The sequence below is a fragment of the Mus pahari genome, chromosome 5 (genome assembly GCF_900095145.1).
Source record: "Mus pahari chromosome 5, PAHARI_EIJ_v1.1, whole genome shotgun sequence".
Lineage (NCBI taxonomy): Eukaryota > Metazoa > Chordata > Mammalia > Rodentia > Muridae > Mus > Mus pahari.
In genome coordinates, this window is record NC_034594.1 from 127,441,358 (window position 1) to 127,463,061 (window position 21,704).

The 21,704-nt window shown below is 45.7% G+C and overlaps 1 protein-coding gene across 8 annotated transcripts in view; it reads right to left on the minus strand.

Moving 5' to 3' along the window:
- Cacna1e (calcium voltage-gated channel subunit alpha1 E) overlaps window positions 1–21,704 on the minus strand; it is a 478,307-nt gene that overhangs the window by 76,125 nt on the left and 380,478 nt on the right. For 4 of the 8 annotated variants that reach the window (XM_029539215.1, XM_029539218.1, XM_029539214.1 and 1 more), the window contains 13 exons: window positions 18,890–18,943; window positions 18,154–18,243; window positions 16,645–16,854; window positions 15,803–15,915; window positions 13,669–13,781; window positions 13,241–13,372; window positions 12,718–12,790; window positions 11,717–11,834; window positions 9,467–9,534; window positions 7,956–8,053; window positions 3,946–4,002; window positions 2,177–2,830; window positions 1,455–1,768 (listed from right to left, as the gene is read on the minus strand). In XM_029539215.1, coding sequence (XP_029395075.1) covers window positions 1,455–1,768; window positions 2,177–2,830; window positions 3,946–4,002; window positions 7,956–8,053; window positions 9,467–9,534; window positions 11,717–11,834; window positions 12,718–12,790; window positions 13,241–13,372; window positions 13,669–13,781; window positions 15,803–15,915; window positions 16,645–16,854; window positions 18,154–18,243; window positions 18,890–18,943 — 2,094 coding nt within the window. The remainder of the gene's footprint in view (window positions 1–1,454; window positions 1,769–2,176; window positions 2,831–3,945; window positions 4,003–7,955; window positions 8,054–9,466; window positions 9,535–11,716; window positions 11,835–12,717; window positions 12,791–13,240; window positions 13,373–13,668; window positions 13,782–15,802; window positions 15,916–16,644; window positions 16,855–18,153; window positions 18,244–18,889; window positions 18,944–21,704) is intronic. The other 4 variants (XM_029539216.1, XM_029539219.1, XM_021197363.2 and 1 more) reach the window with 2 other exon arrangements.

The following is a 21,704-nucleotide window of genomic DNA, read 5'->3' on the forward strand; positions in this document are numbered from 1 at the left end:
CTACCCCCACTGCCCTATGGCCAAAGAGTGGCACTACCCCGAGACTCATGGTACCTTTATGGTCCTGGCCTATGTTGGGACCTTCTAATAGCTAAGTGATAGCATGTACCTAAAACCTGCCTATCACATACTGTACTGTGATGCAGGACCCCCACCAGCCCTAGCGTGAAAACAGAGAGATGGTGAAGCTTATGTTGTTTCTTATGAAAAAGAGGCTCCAAAGCACTTCCTATTTAATAAACGTACAAAATCAGACAGACATTAAAAGTGGCTGTAGACCTGCAATCCTGAAACGTTCCCCAGTCAACCCCAGCCAGCAGCGGGCATGGGAGATTCACATTTTTTTAAAAAGCTGATCTGTTGTTTCAGAGGGTAGATTGATTTGAAGCAAGAATGGAAGGGAAGCAGAGATAGAGAGGCAGAAAGGGAGATGGGGAGACAGTCACAGAAGATGGAAAGAGAAGGAAAATACGCACAGATGGAACCCCATGGCCATAACCTGTGACCACAGGGCATCAGTGAGATTAACGCAGAGATGGGCGTAGGAACATGGATAGCCCGTGGATTAATGCAAGGATAGGGTAGGGGGCAGATTATAGGGTGTGGGATTAATGCAAGGGTGACATGTAGGGATAAGAATAAAGGGAATGAGCAGCCCAGGGAAGAGGTACAGGGCTCAAGTCAGGACAAGGAAAGGGATTAAAGCAGAGAGGGGATTTAGGACTGGGACAGAGATTAGGTACAAGGCAGTGATTCGGGTAAGGCAATCCAGGAACTGGACATGGGATTGATGGCATCATGGAATATGTGGTCAGGGTGAGGACAGGGACAACATGAAGGCAAGAGAGAAGTGTGGTCCGGGAAAGGTAGGTACAGGCCCAGTAAGGGAGCAGGTAAAATGCTTTCCCCTTGTGTTTGCTGTCAGTGTTTGGTAGATTAACTTCTGCATGCAGGAGTCTTGATGGGAAAGTATGACTGAGAGCTCCTAGGAGAAAGAGAGAATTGATAGGAATAACAGTCAGGAACTGTCAGCGCAGGGATGATCTCCAGGGAATCACATTATAGGTGGCACCAAGGCCTCCAAAGATGCAGACCTTTTCCTGAGACCCCCTAACTGAGCAGAGCAGCAACCATAGCAAGACCCACTCTGCTAGTCCACCCCAGGAGACCTCCTAGTCCTCCCAGAGGTCACAAGGATGCCATCTGGTTACATTAGGATGTAACTGGTTATAAACTCACTTTAAAGATTCACAGGACCAAGTTCTACAGGATTAAAAAAAAATTACAGTTGAGGGAAGTCTAACTCTGTAGGAGAACACTGCCTAAAGACTGTGAAAAATGCTTTAGTCTTGATGGGGTGCCTTTCTATTATTTGTTAGAAGAGGGGCCTCAGAGCCAGCTGTCCTCAGCTCCAGTTGGGTGGAAGGGGATGACAGAACAGGGACTGTACTCACTGTTCACCACTGTTGAGTCCACCAAAGGGTCCACATCAGGGATGGCGACTGTGACACTGGTGCTCTCTGTGGTAGCCTTGTCCATGTTGGCTGTCATGCAGGAGAGGTCCGGTTCACTCTGGCTAATGCCCCGGCCCACATCCAGCTGTACATCCCCAAGAAGGGCTTGTTCACTGCTGCCTTCAGCCTCCTGCTCTGTCAGAGCTGCATCTTTCCCCACTTCCAGCTCTGGTTGGGGCTGGACTAGAGGTGTTTCTGCTTCATCAAGAGCCCCTACCAGTCCAGAGCCCCTGGGTACCATCAGACTGTTGGTCCTGAGAATAAAGAGCAAGAGATGGTTATGTTTCAGAAGCTGTTCTAGAGTGGTGCAGGTACCTGGCTAAAAGGAAAGGGAGAAGGAACAGGAGCAGGCCTAATAGCATATGCTATCTTCCATCCGCATCCAGACCCAGTGGGGCAAACACTCATGGGCCGTGCTCACTGACTGATTCCCATCTATCCATCTATCCAGGCTCCACTCTCAGCCGAGATGCTCTGGAATGGAACATCGTTTCCGCAGGGGTTAGGTTGCCTGTTAGATTAAGGCATGCCTTTTAGATGGCATTTTGGCATCACCTCTATCTTATAAAAGGGGAAACGGAGGTCCATATAGGTTTCCATCACAGAATTCCTCACAGAAGCCTGAACTGCATCCCTCCAGTGCCCTCCTGGGACTCCTTTACCTCCTTAAGTCCTGGGTTCTCTCCTCTTCATGGATGGTCGGCTCTTTGCTCCTGTGGCTGCTGTGAGGCTCATGTTCCTTCTCCCCCTCGATGGACACCCCTTCATCCAGACTCCGCTCCTGGCTGGCAGACCTGCTTCGGGAGGCAGAGGCAGACTCCTTGCCCTCAGTCCTGACTCGGCGATGCCGGCTTCGCCTCTGACTCTGCCTGTGCCTGGCCCGGTCCTCAAAAGTCACCACAGTCTCTCCTCCCCCAGCCTCCTGCTGGGTTGGGTCACAGTTTCCATGACAGGATCTAGGCAGCCACGGTGGCTCTCGTTTGCCCAAGGACAAGGGGCTCCTCTGGTTGTCCAGGGCGCTGGTCAGACCCCCTATGTCCCCCTTGAGGGAACCCCCACGGCTGATGCGCTCCTCTTCACACTTTTCAAGACCCAGGCCCAGGGCTAGGCCCTCAATGGGCCTGGGCCTCCGATAGAGGCTGGGGTGAGCATTGAGGGGGTTGAGAGGACTCAGTGGGTTGAGTGGATTGAGGGGGTTCATCGGTGGGGCCTCCTCTTTGTTGAGGGCTTCTTGGCTAGACATCTGCATGTGCCTCCTCAGCTGGCTGGTGCGCTGTTCCCACACAGACATGTGGTGCCGGCGCCTCCGCTCCCTCCTGACAGTGGAGAAAGGGCAAGGGCTACAGTTAGAACCTGGTAACACATGTGGAGGTCAGAGATGGCAGCTTTACAGGGGCCATGGTGAGCAGGGGTCATGGTGAAGGAGCTAATGGGAGGATCCCAGACAAGAAGCACAGAGATGCCAGGGACAGAGTGGCCACACAGGAGAAAGTTGTCAGACCAGTACCTCCAAGTCCTGTATAGGGTGTCTTTCACTAGCCATTTGGTAAGGATGGGTCAGCCCAGGACTGAGCCTAGTGTCTCCAAGACCAGCGAGCAGTAAAAAGACTCACCAGCCTTCCCTCCCTGGCACGCCTTTGATCGAGGGCATCAGCTGGGGTCTCTTATGTACCCACAAATGACCCTTCCTTCAAGGTCAGAAATTATCCTTCTCTCTCCATCCCTCTAAGATTTTAGCCTGGAATAGCAGGGGCTGAGATGCATCATATTCAGAGACCAACAAAGATACTGACCATGGCAAGCAGCCACCATGTTCTAACAATGGCAGCATCCTGGGAAGGTAGGGGATGGTGGGCTCCTAAAGCAACAGCTAATGAAACCCACAAAAGGCTATATTCAGAGACCACCAGCAGTAGATGCCCCAACTAACTGTTGAGCATTTCAGCTCAGAGGCCTAATGAGCGTTCACAAGGCAGCAGGAACACACAAACATGACACACAGAATGCAGGCATGGGCTCCTCAGCTGGAAGGGCACACCCACTCCTTCCCTCACGTGCCCATGGGTACACACCCACCAACTGTTAAAGAGATATGCACGTGGGCCCACACGCACCTTCACGGAGGCCCACGCAGAGATGTGCAGAACACCCACCAACCCTAATTACCAAACACGTGCCCACTCGCAGGCCTGACACAAGAGCAAACAACACACTTGTCACATACTTTAGACACACTGATAGAAGCACACTGAAAGGTGCAGAGGGGGGGCACGTTCACAGATGTGCATAAACACGCGTACACACCCACACACCAAGGCACGCACCGACATTTACACTGGATATCACTTTGTCCATGGTGAGGACAAAAACACATCATCCCCATGCCCACACACAGGACCACTCCCAGACACGCAGACCGGTACACACATACAGGTGGCTGCTGCGTGGCTCCCACATCGACATGTGGTGTCTTCTCCTTCTGTCTCTTCTGGGGAAGAAAAACGAACAGGTTCAGTCCACCCCAACCTCTCAGGACCACAAGCCCCACAGCCACCAGCAGGTGTCCAGAGGGAAGCCAGAGTCTTTTACACGTCCACAGGGCTTCCATGCACCTCTTTGCCCCCTGTTGGCACCCCCACCTCCAGTGTGCCCACGGTGGCTTCTGAGTCCTTGCTATGTGCAAATATCCAGATCTCATTCTTGAAGCACACATGCGGAGTCCCAGAGGACAGACTATTTCGTGTAGAATAGACCTTCTAATGCTGCACAGCATGCCGCAGTGAGCTCACCCAGCCCCCTCTGGAGCCTTGACAAGTGCCCCTTCCCCCACCATGTCAAGGGTGACCAAGGATAGCTACACAAGATTGACTCCTAAGGTCATCACTATATGGCAGATCCCGGCTTAATTTTATGGACCACGGAGGAAACAAATGCTCTGTCATGCACACCCATGAGGCTATAGAGCAACCCAAGGCTAAGGATGAGGCCACACTTCAGAGGCCACAAAGCCACGCTTCAGAGGATGTGAGTGATTCCCCGAGGGCAAAGTCTTCAAGGTTTGCTCTATTCCTCTGGAGGAAACACAGGAATTGATCTTCTAAGACTGGTGTAAAGAAATATTACTTCTACATATGCATTGCATCCATTCAAATACACTCTTGAGGGAAGGTCAGAGTAGCGGGATAGATGAACGTTGCAAAAGTAGAAATGAGTGTGTCATCACAGGGTCAAAGCTAGGGACTCCAATCTAGCTGAAAGTTTGCTCTAGCCTTTGAGTTAGAGAACCCTGGTTCAGCCCAATGAGCCCTGTTGGGTGTGGAAAACAGGTAAATGGTATTCCTTGTCTGAGAAGACCCCCATCAGTGCAGAACATGCCAGGCTAATGAGCTCTGCTCAACTGCCATAACTCATGCTTTGGGAAAGGAGCCTTATACAAGGGGCGGGTCTGAGGAAGCAGAGGCAGCCAGTCTACACCTCTTTGGGAGTATCTGGAAGAAGCACAAATGTACATGTGTACACACAAGCACTCATTGATATAGGCACCATTATAGAGATGCTGTGAGCTCCTTGGCAAAATCCATATCTCTCAGCATCAGCAGCCTGTACTATAGCAGGCACGGGGCAGGGTGGAGGCTAGAAACATTGGTAGCATATAGAAATAGAAGCATACACCCTAGACAGGCAGCATGCATACCCACTGGGACAGGCACATCATATGATCTATGATCTACTTGTAAATTCTCAAGTATGCAAAACACCAGCCCTCGAGGAGCATGTGTAAGTATATAGAAGGATCCTCTCTCTCTCTCTCTTTCTCTCTCTCTCTCTCTCTCTCTCTCTCTCTCTCACACACACACACACACACACACACACACACACACACACACACACACACAAACAGACAAACACACACCTTTTCATGCTTTCTATCTCTCTACACTGGTTTCTCACACATATACTCTCTCTCTCTCTGTCTCTCTGTCTCTCTGTCTCTGTCTCTCTGTCTCTCTCTCTCTCACACACATACACACACACACATTTCAAGCAAAAGGGAAACTAACCTTTTTTATACAACCAGACACATCCTTGACACTTGATTTTACCTCTCTATTCATGTAGGTAACATCCCAAATTTGCACTCACACCCCAAACCACACAGACAAGTAGCCACTAACTCCAACTCACGTGCCTGTGATCTTGTGCATATCCCATAATAGCCTTGTGAAGCAGGAAGAACAGTTGTCCTTCTCATTCCAAACGTGGGGAAACAGAGGCTCTGAGGTCCTCTTGAACACCGGATCATCTTTTTGACAGAACTAAGGCTAACAGTGGGATGCTAGGGTTTGTAATAATGTTCTTTCCATGGTTATGTGCTTACCAGAGATCAGTTGAGTGAGCTGCACACCTGACCAAGGCATGCATCCCTTGTGGTCACCCCTAGCAACAATTAACACCACATTACCATGTGGACAGCAACCCAAGTCCTGGTGTCATCTTCTTGAGGATGCTTGTAGCATCCGCATCACCTTCACTCTGCACTGGTGTTCACTGCTTGGTTCCCACAGCCCTGTGCCTACCCATATTTCATTCATTCTTCCATTCCATAATTAGTTCCTACTCTGGGCTAAACATCATCTCCAATCACATCTCTCCAAACCCTCTTCTCCCGCAGGCTTCCTCATCTCAGTAAATAGAACCACCCACTCCTGGAGCAGCCAGTGCTATCCATCTGCACTTTTAGATACCTGTGTGTATGTAATTTTAACCAAAATATTTGAGTTCAGGGGAGCAGGGTAGAAATTACTCAAGACTAGAGAATATCCTGAAAAGGAGGGAGTTGTTTGGTATTCTCCAATCAATCTTTAATGATTTCTTTTTATTTCTCAGACTCACAGAAAAGGGGCTTAGAAGGCAAGCCTTCACAGCTTTGGAAAGCAAACACAAATCAATAGTAAAATAGATATGGGAGACACCACATAAAAATGGAGAGCATCCCAGTGAGTAAGGCAGAGACCACTCAGAAGTTCCACCCTTCCAAAGACTGATGCACCAAGGACTTCTCTTTCTCTAGCTTTAAGTAACAGTTGACAGGGGCCACTAGCTCAGGCTGTATTTTTTTCTCTTTCTCCATGGGTTACCACTGTCCCCACCCACATGACAGGATCCCTCACACAGGGATCCCTCACGCAGCCTTGTGCATGCCTTGTTTATCATCAGGAAGAAGTTCTGTGGTTCTCTTCCACCAACTGCCCTCACTTACTGTGCAGAGGCCAGGCCTGTGCTGCCCCATACTGACTCCCCAAGTTCTCCATGGAGCACTGATCCAGACAGACTCCGGCAGAGTGATCCTGTGTCTCCTTCATATCAACCTCCAACTCACTCTCAAATCTGTTCCATTTGGACACTGTTCCTATCAGGCTACTAGCAAGGCCACTAAAACAGTGTTGTCCTATTAAATCCAGTGGTTCCTTCTCTGTCCCCTTTGGAGGTGATACTTCCTCAATAGTACGCACTGCCACTGCCTACTCTGATACAGCCTTCCAGGACATCATGCTTCTCTGTCCCTTCTTTGTTCCCTGGCTACATTCCCTTGCCTCTTTCCCCAGCTTCTCCTCTGGTGGAGAAGCGCATGCTCACAGCTTCTGTCCTCAGCTCCACTCATTCCCTGTCCCCACTCTTCCTGGGTCATCTCACCCACACTGCTGGCTTAAATACCATCTAAATGCAAATGACTTCCCCCAAATCTTTATTTTAATCCCGACTTCTCCTCGATGCTCCAGACTCATGCAACCAATAGCCTATTCTCTTCACACACTTGGATGCCTTGGAAGCACTTCGCAGTCAATGTGACCAAAACAAACTCTGGATTTCCACTGTTTCTGACGTATCAATAAATGGTACCACCCTTCATGCAGCCATTTAGGTCCCCAAGCTATAAAAACGGCAAGAAAATTTTATTACCCCTACTATATTCAATACATAAATGTATCCCATTGTCTCACATTTCGAAAGGCAGAATGAGCAGTACTGTGGTCTCCTCTGTTGCTACCTTCTGTGTCTAACTCATAATCACCCAGACCACTTTAACGGCCAGTTGTGTCTCACTGTGGCCACACTGGGCCCTCACAACCCATTTTCCATGGAGTAGAGTGATATTTTAAAGTAGAAACCATATGTTACATCCTTTCATGTTAAGTATTCCCATGACTTCTGTACCGGCAGCCCTGGCTGTGCCATTCTCAATGGCCTTACTATCTTCTATTCCCCTTCGGGTTCTATAAGCCACAGTAGACCTTGCTAAGGAACAGTAAGACTGCACTATGCACTGTGATCAGTTCATAGAACAGAAGAAGTAGGTCCCTTCCTAAGATTGACTATCATAGACACTGGTAAACTAGATTTAACCCACAAGCCCAGGGTCAATTTCAATAGCCTACTCACTCAATGGAAGGCATGTTGGGAGCAGACATTGGGCTGACCTCCTTGGCCTTCTGCAGTGCATGTTTCTGGTTGAAGGCTTCTTCTTCCTCCTGCTCATCCTAGACACAAAACAGAAATAGCTATACCTAGAGTTGCCATAAGGAAAGTAGCTCTTCCTTATGGCTTCTTTGACTTCATCCCAGGAGCTCTGAAGACCAAGCAAGATGAGGTAAGCAGAAGAAAATGTTTAACCCTGTCACGAGTCTTCCCTGAATTGTTTATGAGTTCCTAGGCAGAGGTCTCATTTCACATTCACATTTTTAGGTGTTCAAAGGGAGGGAGAGAGACAGAGACAAAGAGACAGACAGACATGGACATGGACAGAAACAGAGAGACAGAGAAAGACAGGGATGGATCTAGGTTCCCATGGAAACCAGAAAAGGGCATTGGATTTCCCTGAAACTGGAGTTACAAGCAGTTGTGAGACACTCCATATGGTCTTTACAACCAAAGTTGGGCCCTCTGGAAGAGCACTGAACACTCTTAACTTCTGAGGCACCTCCCCAGCCCTACCTCAGCTATATTCTTGTTTGAAGTGAAAACAGCAAGGAAAACTCTCCGGGTAGTGGCTAGAAGAATTATGGTATGCAGGTCCTCCCAGCAGGCTGTGGTTCACACACAGTATTTCATTTGACTTTTGCTGCAATACTGTGAGACATACAGGGCGATCTGTCTTTCCCTTTGTACACTGGAGAAAACTGGTATTAATGGAGATCTGCACTTTCACCAAAGTTAACACAGCCAGTAACTGACAGATATAGGACTCAAAGCCAGTTTATCACATACTAAAGCTGGTATTTTCCTTCTCATATCATGGAGATGGGGATTTTAAGAGAACTAGGGAGGGACGGGCAACACATCACAGATCCGGTGGAAAATGTTCAGAACATCTCGAGGTGTTCTGTACCTTCCTAAAATCAAATCTGTGTGGCAAGATTATTATACCCATTTTGTCGACCACCCCACTGCAATCAATACTGTCTCATCCTTGGGAATGGAGAATCCTTAAAAGAAAGGAAGATTGTTTTGAGAAAGGTGTATCTGATATGATAGAAACTTTTCTAGAATGACCATGGCCAATCGATTACCCCAGCAGCAATAGTGTAGGAGTCCCACTTCCCCTGACCACTCTCACACCAAGCTGTTGAGGATTTGGTCACAGAGATGAGGCCATAATATTATCACAGTGGCAGGAGAAAAGGCAGAGCTTAAAATCTAGGATTCTAAAAGTTTTCTTGGTTCTGCATCCCATAATTCTAGGAAGGAACCATTTGAGGACTAGTGGAGAGAAATTGATATTTTCTATATCCCATGAGGGACCCTTGCTGAACCAAAGCTCAACCAACTCAGTAAAGGTCAACTAGTCCTTGTGCGTGGGTTTGTGGCTGTTACTAGTCCTCGTGTGTGGGTTTGTGGCTGGCCAGCCGTTTAACAGCGTCCAGAAGATGACCCTCTTGGAAAACAGTGCTTACCTTAGTCAGCTCCTGGGCATTGGCCAGATTGTCCACCGCAATGGCCAAGAAGACATTCAGCAGCGTGTCTGTGGGTATGGGTTAAGGATGGGCAGGCAAGAAAAGAAACAGGCTTCAGCAAGTCTGGGAGGTTACCTCCAGGGCTTTCCTGACTCTACACTGGAAGATGTTGCTAAGGCCATAAGAGAAGAAATGCAGTAATGTGTGGCCACCCTCCTTCCATATTTTTCCTCTTTGCATAGAAAAATAAGTCCTGAATCAAACAACTTATGAGGGGAAATAGGGTGAGGGAGCACCCAGATAGCCATGGCTTTGATGAATAGCAACAGACAACTAGAGGATCATTGGGCGAGATGTGCAGGGAGCTGAGTGTTGGTGTTCATCTTTCCCTCCTGGAAGGCTGGAAATCTGCTTAGACCAGTGGACACTAAGCCACTCTTTCCCCCAAAAATGGCAGGAAATGAGACCAGTTGCTTCTATACTGGAGCACTGACTTTGTTCTCTCATTCTTCTGGTTAGGGTCCCAGAGAGCTTCCAGAATGTATGTGGCAAATGTCACAGTGTGGACAAGTTTCATGCTGAAATCTACTTCTACTACATGCTCTAACTCCCGACCTCTAAATCCTCTTTGTTTTGGGGTTCCTACATTGTGGAACATGGAACTGGACCTAGCGTAAGGACTGGTTCTGGATGATTCTGGCGACTTACAGAGTAGCGGGAAAATCAAGGGGCCACCACTGTTGCAAACTGGTCCTCCTCTTCTTCAGTGTACCAGATAGCTTCTTTTTATGCATTCTTCATGTCTAGTTTGTAATCTGTTCCTACTACTGGAAGCCCTCATGGGAAAAGCTGAAAAGAGCATCCTTTCTTTGTGAGGTTATATGCAAAAACCTGCAGCCACCCCAGAGTGTTGCCTCTGTGTTACACAACCCAATTCAAGGTGAGTTTCATTAGGATACCTAATGTTTACACAAGTATTCCCAGTTTATAAGACACATTTAAGCCAGGAATAGTGGTACCCACCTTTAATCCCAGGCAGAGGTAGGTAGATCTCTGTGATTTGGAGACCAGGCTGGTCTACATAGTGGGTTTCAGAACAGTCAGAGCTATATAGTGAGACCCTGTCTCCAAAAAAAATGTATTTAATAATTACTTCATTCAATGTTTTTAGTTAGTAAAAGAGTTCATTATCTTCTTTTGAGATGTGAAAAAAAATCTCAGAAGGAACAAGTAAGTTTTTGAAGACCACACACCTAGCTGATGAAGAATGTCCCAAGGACTCAAACCTCAATCTTCTCCATCCAGACTTTTTTGACTAGTGTCTTAGTCTTGTTCCTGTTCCTATAAGCAAATACCATGACAAAAGTGGGGTTTATTTTCGATCCCAATGCCAGGTTCCAGCCATCACAGCAGAGAAGTGAAAACAGCATGAGCCTGAAATAAGCTTTAACTCTCCCCTCTCTGCACTGGACTATGAGCTGTGACTTGCTGCTTCTAGTTTCTCTTCCATTGGCTTCCTCAAACGGATGGACCATAGGGACCATAGCTTGGAACAGGTAACTGAAGCAGCCTCTTTCCTCCTCTACGTTGCTTTTCTCGGGGTATTTTTTCCCCTCAGCAACAGGGGTAGAACCCAGGGCATGAGGGTTAAGATTTGGAGTTAAAGAATTTCACTGCTAGTCTTCCTCTACCATTGTATTGACTTGGTGTCATCTGGTATTTTCTTTTCTCTTACAAGGTAAGGAATAGGCAAAGCAGAATCTATACAGCAAAAATGATTTCACACATAAAATCAATACAATAGCTACTGATACTTGATGGTATTACCACTAATTTTGTACTATTCATTTTGACGTTTTATGACATGGTAGGCTTTGATGTATATAAATACATAATTAATTAACTAGTGTTATAATCTTCCCACTATTTCAGTATACAAAGATCTCAGGTCTCACATATTTTATAGACCTTGTAGTATCTCCAACCACTCAACAAAGCTTATTATTTGTATATTCTATAGATTTACGCAGCTGTATCTTTTAATGCTTGCATTCTTCACAGAATTAGTGTACAAATTCCTTAAGATGAAAATTTTGTTTTCTTTAGTCTGCATAAGTATTGCCTATGGCCTCTCACCTTGCCTATCCAGGCAGTGCTACCACCATAACCACCATCCACCACCTCCTCCTCCTCCTCAAAGGCTGGTGCAGAGAAGTGGCCAGAATACAGAAGAACAACTTAGAAGGATACAGTTTCCAAACAAGGTGAGCACAATGAAGTAGATGGCAGACCACATGCCTGAGCTGACCCCACCCTGGGAGCGAATGCCATTGTACATCACCTCATTCCAGTCTTCCCCTGTAAGGATCTACATTGGACAAACAATAGGCAGGTCAAGACTCAAAGTTGGCCAAGGAAATGGGTCCACTGTGAAGGGCAAATATCTGGGCTGGGTCTTATCTATCTGTCCTCCTGCTTGACTTCCTGCTAAGGTGAGGAAGAAAGCCATTCCCATAAGCAAACAATCCTGTTTTTATACGGAAGAGAATTACAGTCATTCAATATGAAAGGAGGAAAAGGAGAGATACTCCAGTTCCTCACATTTCTGAGTCCCTCTGCCCTCTGGGTTGACCATGCCTTGTGGCAATCACACCGATCTGAGAGTGTTACCACTACCTGACTGTTCTCAGGGGTGACAACATTTCCAAGACAACAGCGTTATTGGGGAAAGCCTCAGTGGTTCTAGGTTGAAAACTGGGTTCTAATTCAGCCACATATTCTGCCTAAGCTATACTCCTTTTTTCATCTGAAAGATTCTAAAATACTATTGAGATTGAGTTTTCTCTATGACTTAAAAAAAAAAAAACTTTTAAAAAATTGTTTCTACTATTTTGAGATGGCAGTGGAAAGATAACCCATTACCTCATTAAACTGAACATAGGTTAGGAAATATACAGATTTCAGATTTTAGACAAACCACAAATGTGATTTGTGACTGAATGTCCCTGATGTCTTACAAACGCACAGGTATGGGGAGAAGAGTGACTAAGTGATTGAGATAAAGCCATTTGCTGATGATAACTGAGGCACAGGAGTTTGAGAGATTGTTGTAATGATTCCTCAAACAGGAGGAACACTCTGAAGTCTAATAGGGAATAAAATAGGAGCTCTAACACTCAAGATACTGCTTCTTACACTCCTTGGTCTATGGGCCCCGCATAGCACTTCTGAGCTATCAGTTGGCCTCATACCTGGAACACTGTCATGATAGCTGCAGGGAAGGTGTCAAAATTAGCTGAAGGAGTTCCATCATTAAAGTTAAACCTGAAAAGAAAATTCAGGGAGAATCAAATGTCACTTTCCAAGTTCCCCAGACTCAAGATGGCAGTTTTCATCATTTCTCTTCTCCCCATTGCCCCTCCCCCTACTACTGTCCATTCCAATATGGTCTATGAAGAGAGTAGCTCCTGTGTCTGGAAAAAAAGAGTCATGAGCTTTGAAAGGTACAAGTGAAAAGTCAGAGTTTGGACTGGTCAGCAGTTATGAAATTCCATGCTGATCATTTCACAGAGAGCTTCAAGGGGATAGGTCGTCCTGCAAGAACCACTTTCAGCATAAGTATTAAAAGCAGAGACATTTTCTTCTCAAGCCTATCTACAGACTCTTCAGACCAAGAGCAAACAAGATGGTAATACACCAAAGCAATCACCTTGGTACTTCCAGTCCTGAGACTAACGAGAGCTTCTTTCGGGTGGAGAGGCCCCTGGCCCTTACCTGCCTCCAAAGAGCTGCATTCCCAGGAGAGCAAAGACAACGATGAAGAGGAAGAGGAGGAAGAGTAAGCTGATAATAGACTTCATGGAGCTCATCAAGGAGACAACCAGATTCCGGAGGGATGCCCAATACCTGTGAACCCAGACAAGATCACAGGTAGGGCACAGTACCATGTCTTTCCCAAGGCCAGCTTGCCATCTGCCTACAAGTCTGAGGACAACTGCCTTGGTGTATCTGTGAAAGCAAGGTGGTTGTGGCATGATCATCCCCTGGGAAATGTGGCACTCTGTGTTTTGTCATGGACAGTTTTCTAGTTTGGTCTTTAGGGAAGGGAGATGTGAAGAATGTGAGAGTGGGAAAGCAAGGGGAGAGGCAACAAGAGTTCTGTCCTCAAAGGTGATAGGAAGAGGCCAGATGTCACCACTTACTTGGTTATTTTAAATATCCTTAGGAGCCGGAGAGCTCGTAAGACACTGATTCCAAAAGATGTTCCAGGTCTGAAGATTGCCCAGACGACCTCAAAGATGCTGCCCACTGTGACCTAAGAGACAAACCCAGCCACAGTGAGAAGAGGGAGAGAAGCACCTTAGTACTTAGTACATAGTCATCAGCTCTCATTAGGTGCGGGTAAATTTGAGACTCTCCGTACCCAGGCAGCCCTAACTCTGATTGAGCTATAAACACGAGAAGCTACCAAAGAAAACTCCCACTCCTCATTTCCCACCTCTCCTTCCTAACTTTAAGTCTGCTCACTGGTCATTGGTTTACTGACTTGGTCTTAGTGAAATTACAATACCTAGTCACTGCTTTTGCACAAACTTAATAGCAATGCATCTTGCATCATATCACCTTGGATACACAGACAAAGGAGTGGTACCCAAATCATAGAAACCAATTTGAGTTAGTCTAGGTTGTGTTCCAATATGGAAAGCTCAGAAAGAGTCCACATTCTCTCATTGTTCCAGACTGCAGCACTGCTCAGAAGATTTGGCTGCTGTTGTGTTAAGTATCTTTCAGGAACGGAGGCCCTGTGATTCTTGATGTCATAGTATCTTTGTTGAAATAGGGTCTGATTGCTATAGGAAGTCATAATGGCAATTAACATTTCAAGATTATTATTGTTTATGGGAATTGGAACAGAATCCAAGACCTTCTCTGTAGGCAAGTAGTCTGTCAACACTGTACATCTTTAATGTCGGGATTTTTTGGAGTTATTTTGATTACTTTAATTACATGTAGGTACACATGTGAGTGCAGTGGCCCAGAGTACAGAACTGAAGAATCCCCTGGAACTAGAGTTATAGGTGCTTGTAAGCCTCCTGATGTGTGTTAGATGCCCAACTGGAGCTCTTTGATAGGATAGCAAGTAGCCCTAACCACTAAGTAACGTCTCCAGCCTCCCTCCCAACTTTTGTTTTCTGAAACAGGGGTTCACTGTATAGCTTAGGCCAGGTTGTAATTTACTGCACAGCCAGTGCTAGCCTCAAACTTGTGGTCCTTTGGCTTCAGCATCCTGAGAATTGGGATTACAAGAGTACGCCATTAAGGCAGGCTCTGAGTGATTCTGTGATCATACATGTATGGAATGTTGATTATGTTGTAGGCATTGGACTGGGGAGAAATAATGAAGATGAATCCTCAAAACAAAGCTGAAAAATATGTATATGAGAAAAATCAAGGTTTAAATGGTCTCTTACTTGCTATTATGTCTGAGAAGTGCCTGTGCTCAGAACCGTCTGTTCTTGGTGAAAATGGAGATTGGCAAGTACTCAGAATCTTCATCACCTGACTGGAGCTTTGGCAGGAAAGGAAATGGGTTTGGCAGAAAGAGAGGTGGCTCAGAGACCTCTGGTCCTGCTACTTTGTTCTGATGTGAACCAGGTATGTGAGCTGAGCACTGTAGTCTCTGTCACTTTATGAGTAGATGGCAGGCTAACTCCTGACACCTCATGTCTTGTTCGGGATCCTGGGAAGCAGCACAGGAAGTCAATGTGTGTGAAAGCACCCTGAACATCCCTAACAACACACACACACCTAAATATTATATAGAAAGTACACAGCTAGATGGAAATGTTCTGCATGGCGTTGTGCTAATACAAGAGCGGGTGAGTGCATATGAGAGCATATGGAGACAATTATGCTCATTTTCAACTGAAGTAGAAAATAAACAAATGTATAACCTCTTTCTTCTAAAGCCACCTCTGGAATTAAGTTCTTTGTCCTTCTCTCCCAGACTTCACCCAAGATAATAAGTAGTTCAAAATTCTGGCTATGAGTAGCTTTGTAAAATCTCATTGAGCAATATAGTTAAATGTACACTCTTTAGTGTATGTGTTATACATCAATAAAAACACTAAAACCCAAAGAGGTTTTTAAAAATGAACAAATCCCTGCCAGGCTAGGATTTGCTGGCTTCTGAAGTACCTTTTCTTCACCGTATCCATGCTCCTTTTACAACTTAAGACTTCAGTGGCTCACGCTGAGTGACAGACCAAGCTGCTTATTTAAACTCGGGGCCTATCACCAAGAAACTAAAGGACAGGCAGGCTTCCGAGGACTTACCCCAAAATCAAAGCAGTTGAAGGATGAGTGAAAATAAAGGCGTGGCCCCATGCCGTACATCTTCAGGGACATCTCCAACAGGAAGAGTCCCAGAAACAAAAATTCTGCATAGTCTGAAAGTAGCAAAAGGAGAATCATTTCTTCCACAGGTGGTATTAGTTCCTTTGCTCTCCAACTAACACAACCCCCTTAGAGAGGAACCCCAGATCTCAGAGTGTAAGAGGTCAGCATTGGGCAAAGCCTGATTTCTGAACACTGCAAGCTGGGATGAGCCCTCAGTCCAACCAACAGTTGCCCTTTAGTGACAGGAGCAGGGTTATCAATGGCCTTCAAGCAGAGGGACAGCCCTCAGAGAGGAAAGGCCTCTAATGTGGATTAACTGAAGAAACTGAGTATCCTCCTCTATTCAACTATATGTAACAGTCCCCTGGCCATCACTCATACCCAGAAGCAGTCATATTCAGAGCAGACTTATATATTCCTTTTTAAAGTCCATTTGATGTATCTATTGTTCTCCAGATGATTTCCCCAGGTCTCAGTGATTCAACCATAAGAAACCCTCATAAGAAACTTCAAGGACCCAAGGTACAACTCTAACTCATTGTTACCATTGTTGTGGAGTTGTTAAACATGAAACTTCAGCAGTGATTATTTACACCTCAGTGATAATGAAGGCTCTAAGCAGTTATTTGAGAACCTATCCTCCCTTGTGGCAGCTTTAGCTTCCTGCAGTGAGAACTGTTAGCATGCTTTAGGTCCTTACAATCACCCCTACAAAAACAAAACAAAACAAAACAAAACAAGCCACCCACTTGAGGGGATAGCAGTTGCTGTTTACTTACAGAGGAGGTGAGTGAGCCATTGTGGCTGGTTGTGATGAACAATGGCCACACAGGCAGTATTAAGAGCCACAACACTCAGGACGATCCAGTAAAAGACTTGGGACTTGACCATGTGGCGGATAGAGATGCGCAGAAGCCGTTCCTTGTGCCGGAAATAGGAGGCCCCGTCTACTTTTGTGCTCTTGATACTGGCTCTGGCAAGAGGTGTGCCTAAGGAAGGGAAACAAAGAGGAATGAGATGACAAAAATATGCCAGGCTTACCCTCCACGATCAGGTGGCATCCAAAGGGCAAGTTGGACAGCTTGAGTACCAGGGCAAGGTGACCGCCACATTGCAGACCTGGGCAACCCCTATGTTATGGGCTAATTAATCTCCACAGGAAGAAACCCTGATTTTCCTCTCCAGGCACTCAAATCCTAGGAAACTGAAAGATTCCCAAGCGGGACACCAGGCAGACACCCAGCATCTTGAATCCTAACAGGATCGTCTTTATATCTGTAACAGATCAGGGTTCTCTCTGCCCTTTCCTTTCAGATATGCTTCAGACACCGGAATCCTTCTGCTTGCATTTGTGATATCTCTGCCACTGGCAACATAAAGCAGCAATGGGCTCTGTAAGTCTCTTCTGCTTTTTAGGATGGAGTGAGATCCTGCCTCTTTTTTTTTTTTTTTTTCTGGGGAGGAAAACACCTGTCATCGGCCAGAATCTGTAAGAGAACCTAGGATTGAACTGTAGTCATATCAGTGGGGTGTCAAAAGGAATTAGTTTAAATTTCACAGGATGGAAGTAGGTTGGTGCTACTATGGTTAAGCAAATGGCTTCAACTCCTCCCATGTGGGTCACTAGAAGAAATAGGTCCTCAGGATCCTAGAAATATATGAGTTGAGTATCCCTTATCCAAAATATACGGACCAGAAGCAGTTCAGATTTCAGACTATTAGTGATTGCACTAGCAGCTGCACATGATAAAGTATCTTGGAGGTGGGACCCATGTCTACAAATAAAATTCACGTATATTTCAGATGGGTCTTACATGCCTAGGCTGAGGGTAACCTCATATAATATTTTAAATCACTTTGTGGGAGAAATCAAAGTTTCATGGTGTGGAATTTTCCACTGCGGTACCACAGCACTGTTGTTGTTTTTTAAAAGTCTTAATTCAGGAACAGTTCAGATTTTGGATTTTTAGATTAGGGATACTCAACCTGTATCCCAACATGGGTCACTGTCACACCCAGGAGAGAGAGGATACATCTGCAAATAAGATCCATCTGTCACACTTGAAGAACCCTACACCCCAAGTTTCATGTACACAGCTTCCCCTGGTCCTTCCATCTGTTCTGTAAATCATTGTCCTCTAGGTTAGATTCCCATGCCTTCCCTTAATTATGTCCCTAGATTCTGGATCCTTTGGGTTCTTTCTCCTTGTAGTTCTTCTCAAAAGACAGGATCTTCATTTTCATGGGAGATCCAGAGTAGGAAAAGAAGATCTAACTGGATCACTCACCCACTGAAGAGATATCAACGCAGTGCTCATCGCTGGAGTCTCGGGTCATGGCCTCCGTCCGGCTCCTTTTGATGGTTGCCCTTCGAAGCACTACGCCAGGGAAGGGGAAGGCCAGTGAGAGGCCATAAGTACACCCAGATCATCCTGGACAAAACTTTGAGGGCTGCGGGCAAGAGGCCTTGTGCAAGGGCCCTGTGACACAGTTGTTGGTCTTTAATACTGGAGCCAGGGTGATGGGAATCTGGAGTTTACCGAAAGGCAAGCAGAGCTGTGCTTGTACCTGCAGATGCTCATAGGTTTTGAATCCCAGTTGGAGTTTATCTAAATCTAACCGCAGTAGGTAAACAGACCCTCCCTATCTATTTGTTCTGGCTCTTTCTAAACAATGGCATTTCCCAGTAACAAAAGTGGTCTCAAGATGATCCCCATGGATTTTAATAGCAGATCCCTTCATAGACCATCAGTTGTATGATGGTCTTCTCATTGAGCTCTATCAATCACACACCCTGGAACAATGCAACTCTTGGGTTTCATTTCCATCACTTTAAAAGGCATTTAAATCCGTGACTCAATTCTCATCATTTTAAAGCATGAGGGATTTTATTACAGAGAGACTCCAAATGTTTCAAATCCCAGTGCGCCCCCCTCTTCTTTCTTTCTCCTCTTTGATCAAGAGAGATTGTCACCGCCTAAGAGGGCAAATACTAACAAAGCACATCTCGCAGCTCTTCCTTACCTTCCAAGGCTGATGTTCCCGAGTTTTTATTTTCTTCAGCAAGCATGACTTCCTCTGTATGGAAACAAATGGTTTAGTAAATCATCTGTAAATGCCAAATTATTTTGCAAAACGAAAATCCCTCAGGGACAGCTCTGGCTTAAGGAGACATAGAGAGTGTTAAAAAGAGTTCAGCGCTCATTGTGGGCACCAGCATGGAGAGAAATCGAGCCTCACTAGAATACTGGCTTCTCAGAATAAGAGGGCATGTAGTGAGGGGCTCATGGGGGATGCTGACAAAGTGGAGAGTTCTATAAATGATGCCTCATGGGGGCAGGAAGAAGTAGTATTTTTGTTGTTGTTGTTAAAATCCCCTCTGCTGATATAAGTGAAAAGGTTCTATTTCTGTTATTTCTACCTAATTTTCTTTCTCTACCAAGCCCTCAGGAAGTTCCTTCTTCCTGTCTCCCAGGCTACAGCATTTGTCCCCTCATCCAGGAAGTGAGGCTATATTTTGGCTTATGCATCTTCATGGCTCTAAGGCAGGGGAGGGGAAGAGCTCACGGGTCTTCAGAAAAAAGGCAAATATGCTTCTGTATATCCCCACCCATTCTACCTAGCTTTTGTTGAGCTGTACTTAAGCTAAGGAGGTGTGAGTGTGTGAGTACATTCTTGAATCTATCTGTCTGTGCATGCGTGTGTGCGCGCGTGCGCGCGTGTGTGTGTGTGTGTGTGTGTGTGTGTGTGTGTGTGTGTGTGTGTGTTCTCTCTGGTTCCTGGATTAGAGCTGTCTTTTATATGCTAATGAGATGATTCAGGGCAGGCAAGAGCCCAGGATAACTTAAGGATAGGAGCTGGCTGCCAGGAAAAACTCGGGCACATGATCAAGAGGTAGAATTTGTTTACCCATTCCTACCTTTGAGGAAGAGAGGGGACCCTGGGGTCACTGTTCTATTACCAATGACCAACAATTTAATCCAACATTCCTATGTATGGAAATCTCCACAAACTTCCAAAAGAATCTACTTTGAGAGTTTCCAGGTCCGTGAACACCTCTGTGTGCTTAGAGGCTCATGAGCCTCATCTTTGACTTTATCCTGTACATCCATGATCTATATACTGTTTCTAAGTTGTATTTAATATTAAGCAGTATCCTTTTCCCAAGGTTATTCTTTATTCTTAAAAAAAAAAGAAGTTATTCTTTTAAAAAAAAATCATTGAATTGATGAGAGGCAGGAATTGTAAGACTTTCCAAAATGTACATTTGGCTGGACAGAATTAAGGCCCATCTTGAATCCCACTTTCTGGTTTCTGAAATAGAGATAGCCTGAGACTAAGGCTTTAACCTATAGAGTATGTGCTACCTTCAGGGGATGTGTAGTATCAGAATCTATTCTTGAATGCACAGTGGGTGCCAGCGAATTGAAGGGCCCATTGGTGTTAGGGCACTCAATCCTTTGTTGGTATATGAAAAGATATCACAAGTTCTTAGGGGCTTCTTTTCCTATGCTTCTTCTCTTCAGGAGCAGAGTCATCAATGAGGTATCAACTTAATGAGAAACTTATATGAGTAGACCTCATTACCATCCCCTTCAAAGGGACCAACAAAACAGCCATTCTGTCCCATATCTGCTGATTTCCAAGGTACCCTTCTAAGAATGATGGCATTGAATTTTGATCTCTACCCTACTTTAGCCCATAGGCCCTTTGACAATCATTTCCAAAGATACAAGCTGCTGGGGAAAAGCTTGCAGCAGATCTTATCAAACAATGGTTTGATGTATGCACTTATAGCAATTAATAGACAAGTAGAAAAGGGTAAAGCCATTGCTGTAATTCTACCTTAATATAAAATTGAGAGCATATAGAATGCATTTCCCAGGGAACACTTCGAGGTTTGGACATTATTATGCAGGATAGCCATTATAGTACATCATAATGTTTAGCTTAGGACTTGAAGTGAATTCCACATTAACAGGTAAAGAGTTAACATGTCCGTCCTGCAGACATATTGGAGGGTGCCACTGTAAAATCAAATCCCTGATAAACTGTATCCCAGTAGACTTAGTTACCCTAGCCAGACTGTTGCTTTTGCTTTGCAGAGTGCCTGACTTTGAAATGGGCAGATAGGAGAGCTCCCGGGAAAGACTGAAGATGTGCAGAGCTGCTGGGGATTTCTGAGAAGCACTTCAAGGGCTCTAGATGTGCTAAAGCCACCCTCCCCCCACCAATGCCTTTTGCCAAGTTCGCTTTCGAACCTGAGTGTCTTTCCAGGGAAATGTTACCCATATGTCTGATTCACTCACGCTCCACTTGTAAAGGGGAGGGCCAGGAAGCACAGTTTGATGTTGCGGTGCTTCTTTCTCTTAGGAGGGGGAAGAGAGCTGCCTTTGCTAACTGGAAGAAAAGGAAAAGGTTGGAATTTTGCAAGGACCGGGAAAGCATACTGCCGGAGGAGGAGGCACACTCCATGGCACCTGACCCTGGGTAGGGTCACGGTCAGGCTTCGGAGAAGTCTTTCCTGGGTTTTCTGCCAGTTCACTCAGCAGTTTGTCAGATGGCTCCACTACTGAGGACGCCAAGGACAGTTGGAAACTTCAAGCTGCCTACCTGGCCTGAAGGCAAATCTGCTTGCCTTCCCAAGGTAAGGTGGACTTGCCATTCTGGGAAGGGGGGGGGGTGAGATTTATATCCCTACCCTCCCACCCCACTCAGTAGGCTGGAAAAGAAAGGGGTGAAATGGACACACAATCAAAATGCCTAGCTTCTGCCTCCAGGGATGACAAAGAAATGTGGATATTCAAAACAGGAAATATATGTCTGGCTTTTAATCATG